The sequence below is a fragment of the Squalius cephalus genome (assembly GCF_949319135.1).
Source record: "Squalius cephalus genome assembly, chromosome: 20".
Classification (NCBI taxonomy): domain Eukaryota; kingdom Metazoa; phylum Chordata; class Actinopteri; order Cypriniformes; family Leuciscidae; genus Squalius; species Squalius cephalus.
In genome coordinates this window covers 7,726,726-7,733,660 of record NC_137141.1, presented here as the reverse complement: position 1 = coordinate 7,733,660, position 6,935 = coordinate 7,726,726, and the positions used below count along the sequence as shown (strand labels likewise).

General features: G+C 34.6%; 1 protein-coding gene across 2 annotated transcripts in view; it reads right to left on the bottom strand.

Moving 5' to 3' along the window:
* Window positions 1-1,449: 1,449 nt before the first annotated feature.
* The window catches only part of orc3 (origin recognition complex, subunit 3), a 39,448-nt gene continuing 33,962 nt past the window's right edge, over window positions 1,450-6,935 (bottom strand). Inside the window, exons 15-20 of one of the 2 annotated variants that reach the window (XM_079852427.1) lie at window positions 6,651-6,730; window positions 3,728-3,822; window positions 3,504-3,645; window positions 2,173-2,289; window positions 2,000-2,079; window positions 1,450-1,826 (exon numbers count right to left, since the gene is read on the bottom strand). In XM_079852427.1, coding sequence (XP_079708553.1) covers window positions 1,721-1,826; window positions 2,000-2,079; window positions 2,173-2,289; window positions 3,504-3,645; window positions 3,728-3,822; window positions 6,651-6,730 — 620 coding nt within the window. In that variant the 3' untranslated portion in view covers window positions 1,450-1,720. The remainder of the gene's footprint in view (window positions 1,827-1,999; window positions 2,080-2,172; window positions 2,290-3,503; window positions 3,646-3,727; window positions 3,823-6,650; window positions 6,731-6,935) is intronic. The other variant, XM_079852428.1, reaches the window with a different exon arrangement.

The following is a 6,935-nucleotide window of genomic DNA, read 5'->3' as shown; positions in this document are numbered from 1 at the left end:
TTTACAGACTAAATATAAATATTTTATTAATTTAAATATTAGGCTATGCGTTAAAGAAGAGCATATCACAGGACATTTGGGGGAAAATTAATAGGGACAAAAAAAATAAGTGTTACCTAATATTGAATTCGTATAATAAACGAATCACACCCCTAAATATTTGATTGAAACACCTTTTGCTTTTAACATGGCCAGTCCTTTTGAATAAAAGTATAACTCATTCCACAAAGGGTTTTTTTTCTTTTTTTTTTTTCCTTTTCTTCGATTGGATTTAAGGCCAGGCTCTGGCTGGGCCATTCCAAAACATTCTTCTGAGAGCATTTTTTTTTTAATGTTATATTACCATGCTATAAGACAAAATTCCTCTTCATTTTTAGATTTTTAATGGAGGCCTGCTGGTATTATGCCAAAATGGCATGGCATTTGCCACTATCCATGATTCCTTCTATTATGCCCCAGTCGTCCCAGCTGAAGAGAAACAGCCCTATACAGGCAGCATAATGTCATGCTTCATTGTGGTTATGGTGTTGTTTGGGTGATGAGCAGTCTTGTTTTTATGCCAGATGTACCTATTAAAATGATGGCTCAAAAGTTCAATTTGGTTTCATCAGACCAGAAATGATTTTACTCCATGACTTTGGAAAGATTTAGACAGGCTTATGGACTATATTTCCTTTTTTCTTGAGTATACTTTTTTTTGTGTGTGAGTAATGGCTTTTGAAGAATACAGGATATCATTGTAACACACAGTGACCAGTACTTGCCAGACATTCCTGCAGCCCCTATAATGTTACTGTAAGTCAATGTCATTGTTCTGCCCCTTTGTCTCCACCTGTTGATGACCTTTCATGGCACATCTGTTCTGGAAAATGGTAATACTTCTGTACCCTTCTCCTGATCGAACCTTCTTCACAATGAGATCCCACACTGCCTTTTGTAAGCTCTATGCAGGCCATGGCTCAACAAGATGCCAAGAAAATCCTACAGAAACAGCTCATTTCAATCAGCATCACTTAAATGACAACTGGAGGATTATAATTACTTTTCAGTAAGAGTCTGAATGTGATCGGTTAATTCCAAACAGAGTAACACAACCCTTTATGAAAGTGTGCGCACACTCATGCAGACAGGTATATTTAGGTTTGAATTTTTTCTCCCCTTAATAGCTATTTGTTTGTTGCATTAACTTTGTTATTTTCAATATTACATTAAAGGTGGAAAAAGATCTGGCATGATCAAACACTTTATTTACAGTTATTGAAACTGCTTCTGAAATTTTGGAATTTTATTTATTTATAATTATTTGTATTGTTGTATTTTTATGTTGTCTTATAAATATAATTTTAAATATTTAAATATTGCCTATACTTTCTGTAAATAAAATCTGAAAATGAGCATTTCATCTTTACAGAACTCTGTCGCTTTCAAATATTGTAAAAAAAAAAGTTTAAATTCATTTTCATGTTTATTATCTCATAAAGTTTGATCAAATGACAACTTTACAGATCCAATTAATTCAAATATTTGACAGACATTAATTTTTTTTTTATTCTAATTGTAAATTAACAAACGGTAACAAAAAAAAACAAAAAAACAACAGTAACATGTAATACAGCTGACAGTACAAAATAAAGTTGTAGTGCGAAAAGCATACACATTATTTTCTGAATGTCAGGCCAATCTCTTGTGTTCAGGAAACAGTGCTTTGTAAATTGTTTCTTCAACATCCTCCCCAAGTCAGTCTGGCCACATGATCAGTTTTCTGTTTTGTGGATTTAACAAAGCCAAGAAATTCCATCTCAGAAACAGCCTGAATGAAACGAGCACTGTTAATGTTAAGAACAATACATACGTACAAGAAATGTAGTTTCATAGACCTTTTTAAAAGGAAAGTAAGAGTGTACATTAACAATCTGTTCATTTATGATAGTCACATGCTTTCACCTTAAACGTTCTCTCTAAAGAATGCATTACCAGTAAAATGTCCAAAAAAGGATACTGTTTAAGGCTGTCAAATTTGCCATTCTCCTCAGAATCAGCATCTTGGTCCTCAGCAGCTGACATCACAGTTACAAATGCCTGGAAATATCACAAGCAATGACAGGTACCATCCACACAGTTAGAAAAAGATAACCCACCTCTATATGTGATTTTGATTAAGCATGTTTGTACCTCAAGCCAGTCATATAGATTTATGAGTCTTCCACACTCGAGATGAAGCTTGTACACAATGCAGAGGTCTGGAGCAGCACTGGCGATTGTGCCAGCATTCGTTTTCAGGCTTTCATTCTGCAGCAACAACAGGACACAGTAGCAAAACTATTTTGAAGAATGTTGGAACATTGTATCCCACTGACCTTCACTGAACTTTTTTTTCTTTCAAAATATCTTCTTTTATGTTCCACATCAGAGAGTCAGGTTTAACATAAAATGAGGATCAGTTAGGGTGACCAGACATCCCGAAAAATAGGGCTGGAAAAATCTAGGCTGTTGTCCCGAATCCCGAATTCGGCCCTAATTGTCCAGAAAATTATACTAAAGCAATTTCTTGAGTAGTTATTGTCTGATAAAACATTAAAAACTGTCCGTGGAGGTTGAGTCGTCTTGCAGCCAGCCCCCGCTGGCTGTTCATTGGCTGCAGCATCTTTTTTTCTTTTTTTGAAGTTCTACAAAGATACCGTAGGCGCAAATTTAAATGCATTGATAAGCGAGCGCAAGGACAGTGAATGTGCAGGCAGCCAGTCGTAAAGGAGTGATTGATTGGTCGCGGCACTGTGTGCAAAAAAAATACTTCGGCCTAATGTCTGATGTCGGGTTACACAAAGCAAATCATCTACACAATTATTTAGTTTTCTTATTTAATGGCCGACAATTTAGTCGTAATAATAATTTTGGCATAAGGCTTATTAGCGTTAGGCTATAGCCTGAAATGTCTGATTTACGCACTGGTACAACAGTCGTCTTTTTTTTTTTTTCTTTTTTTTTTTACAATGACATTTGAGTTCATGATTTTAATGTTGTTTTTTTGTGGCAGACTAAAGACTAATGACAGACTGTTGATCTTTGAATAAAAATATGTTTGTTTCAGGTTTGAAATTCATTATCTTTTATTATAGGCTATGTAGTCTAATATCATAGTAGGACTACCCCAAAACCTAGGTAGTTAAAAATCAAATGTTACATCACAACCCTTTAGATGAATTATTCACTGCAATTAAAGTTTCTGAAATTCACATTGCATTACCTTTCATATCTATACAGCGATGCTTTCCAATATTATCCACCTATTCCAAAATGCATCAATGGATGAACTAAATGGGGAGTATGACAGTGCTTCAGCTTTATCAAGTGGACCTGATTGACACCTATAGAAGCCATTCACAATAAGTTTTTGCTTATGCCTTTGAGTTTGGGAAGCTCTGACAATACAACATATTGGCTAATGAAAATGTAGGCCAGAAATTAAGATTGGAATTGGTTTGTCAGAACGAGAGGTCAGTTACCTGCAGGTAGTGGAAAGGATGACTGAGAGCCGTCTGAATGGATGTGCGAGGGGTGACATTGAGTCGCTGTCGCAGGATCCCTGAGGAACTGTAGTAGCACACTTCACTGAGTGGCTGGAGTTCTGCTGGAGTCAGGTATTCCCTGAACAGAGGCCCACAAACTTTTTGTGAGATAAGCAAATAATTAAGCAAACCGCGCTCATAGTGTTGTGTTGTCTCCTTACCTCACAAGGCTGTCGATAAACTCGATCACCTGGCTTCGAAGCACTTCAAATGGATTCATTCTCTTTGTCCTTCGGGACTCTTTTTCGAGCAGCGTCTGCACATAGAATCAAGTCAATAGTTCATTTTAAATCCACCAATACTATGTACATCAACACTTGATCTGTTGGTCAATGTAGCACAATCACATGATGTCAGAAATTTGACGTGTCCACAGAATCACTTAAACCCACGCAAGTCTGTTGCACATCTTACACTACACGGTAATCGGAATAATAGCACAGTTTGATTTGATTTTTTTAAATTATCACGTAACACACGTCAATCTGAATGAATTGGCCAAATCCGATTTAAATTTCATTCGGATTGTAAGGGGTGGTTTAAACCTTTTCTAATCTGTTCCATAGGACATTAGCACTTGATCGGATTGAAAACTGAAACTGGAAAGTTCTGTGGACGTGCAATGACGTATCATTATCAATATTAATATTATGATAAATGATAAATATTAAGCCTGCATTTTAAAACAAAGAAAAGAAGCTATTGTAAGAGGATGGTATGCGCAACAGTGGCAATCTCGGTATATTCATGCATTGTGCGCATGTTTTAAAGTCTGAGACACAAACGCGCACATCAAACTATGGAAGCTTGTTTCCGCCACAAAATAAAACATTTTAAAAGATAATTGCGACTTTTTATCTCACAATTTCGAGTTTACATCTCGCAATTCTGACTTTATTTCTCAGAATTGCGAGATATAAAGTCAGAATTGCGTGAAATAAAGTTGCAATTGCGTGTTATAAAGTCAGAATTGCGAGATATAAAGTCAGAATTGCGTGAAATAAAGTCGCAATTGCGTGTTATAAAGTCGCAATTGCGTGTTATAAAGTCAGAATTGCGTGAAATAAAGTCGCAATTGCGTGTTATAAAGTCAGAATTGCGAGATATAAACTCACAATTGCGTGTTATAAAGTCAGAATTGCGTGTTATAAAGTCAGAATTCTGACTTTTTTTCTCGCAATTGCGACTTTATATCACGCAATTATGACTTTATAACACATAATTGCAAGTTTATATCTTGCAATTCTGACATCTTTTCTCAGAATTGTGAGATATAAACTCACAATTGTGAGATATAAAGTCCAATTCTAAGGAGTAAAAATTTTTTTTTTTACCTCAGAATAGTTTGTATCTCACAATTCTGACTTTATAACACGCAATTCTGACTTTATATCTCGCAATTGCGACTATTTCTCAGAATTGCGACTTTATATCTCGCAATTGCGACTTTATTTCTCAGAATTGCGACTTTATATCTCGCAATTGCGACTTTATTTCTCAGAATTGCGACTTTATTTCTCACAATTCTGACTTCATATCTTGCAATTGTGAGAAAAAAAGTCAGAATTGTGAGATAAAAAGGTCGCAATTATTATTATTTATTTATTATTCAGTGGCGGAAACAAGCTTCCATATCAAACCTATCACTTCATGTTCATTCCGATTGAAACTAATGGTGTCCATTTAAACGTAGCTAGTAATTATAAACACAAATCAGCATCAATATTAAGTACTTCACATTGTCAGATAGTCAAATAGACTGAAGTTTGGGAAATGTAGTAAGGTTTTTTGCAGCTAAATGAGGATAAAACAGAGGTTTTAACTCTAGGTTATCCTGTAAATTCCTCCCCTGCTCGGGAAGCCCAGTTAGATCCTCTCTCAACCAATGTACGCAAACAAAAACCTTGGGGTGATCTTTGACGCTTCACTATTTTTTGATAAACAAATTAGTGCTGTTATTAGAGGAATCTTTTTCTATTAGATCTTTTGTAAAGTTAAAATAATCTTCTTTCAAGCAAAGATTTAGAAGTTGTGATTCATGCACTTGTAACATCACGATTAGATTATTGCAATTCTCTTTATTCTGGTCAGTCACTTGTTTTTGACTGAATAACTTTTGTAACTGTATTTGTAATGTATATATTTTTTTATAAAGTGCAGTGTTATTTTACATTTGATTACAGTTTCTGTACCTGAAAATCTTAAAACACTATATTTCAATCATATATTTGTTCAGTTGTATCCATTTGTTGCGATAGCTAATTTTTTTATTTGTTCTTTTTTATTGTTTATTGCCTTTAATAATGCTTGAAATGTATATTAGTTAGGCTAGTTGTTTTTCTATGGTATTTTTAAACCACAAGGAAACGTTCCTTGCATAAGTGATCTTAAGCTGTTGATTTTTGTTCATGATATTCAGCTACAATTAAATGTTTTGCAACAAGACTAAATGTGAATGATATCCAAGTTGTTGTTTTTTACCTTATTGAAATCGAAATAAGGAATCTATAAGCAGAATCGAAATCGGAATCGTTAAAATTAAAACGATAGTCAACCCTAGTGATCGGGCCTATTCTGTGGCCCAGCCCAAGCTTGGGAACGGTCTCCCCTATTCGTGTGAGCTCTGCTCCTTCATTGGACATTTTTAAATCTACTCTTAATTCATATTTTTATTATTTAGCTTTTGGAAACCTGCAATTATTGTTTTTATTGTGTATACCTGCTTTGTACTCTGTACATCACTTTGGATCAATCTATATTGTGTTTAAATGTGCTTTACAAATAAAAGTTGTTGTTGTGTTGCTGTTTTACAGTAATATTATATTTATTTTTTACTTTAAAATTATGAACCAAAGCAAGTATTAATGCCTCCTGTTACAAAATCTGTGTCTTATCACAGTGCCTGAGAATGAATAAACCATCACCTTTGTACAGAAAGGCATATCACTGTTTGGAAGTGCAATTTGTGTATAACAATTTGCTCTCTATAATGGTTGTCCCTTTTTAAATGTACACATTACATCCATGTAACGTGCTAGAAAAAACAAATTCCAGTTTAGCTAAATAAGACAACAAATACTTTACCTTTTGAAGCTGAAAGAGATCTGTTCTTCTGTTCTTCTCCAAGATGACACCATCCCCAGTGGAATCTTCTGAAGTGACACCTGACAGGCAAAGCAATGTGTTACTAAGGGTTTAAACTTTTACTGTACATCTAGTGATTCAATTTTTAATACACTCAATTCTTTGCAAATGATTGCAAATTATAAGCAACTCAGGCTGGCTTATTGCCACGCAAACTCTAAATAACCAAATACAGCATAACAGAAGAACTCCTTTAAAAATGTTTTATATATCTTAGAGAGCTCG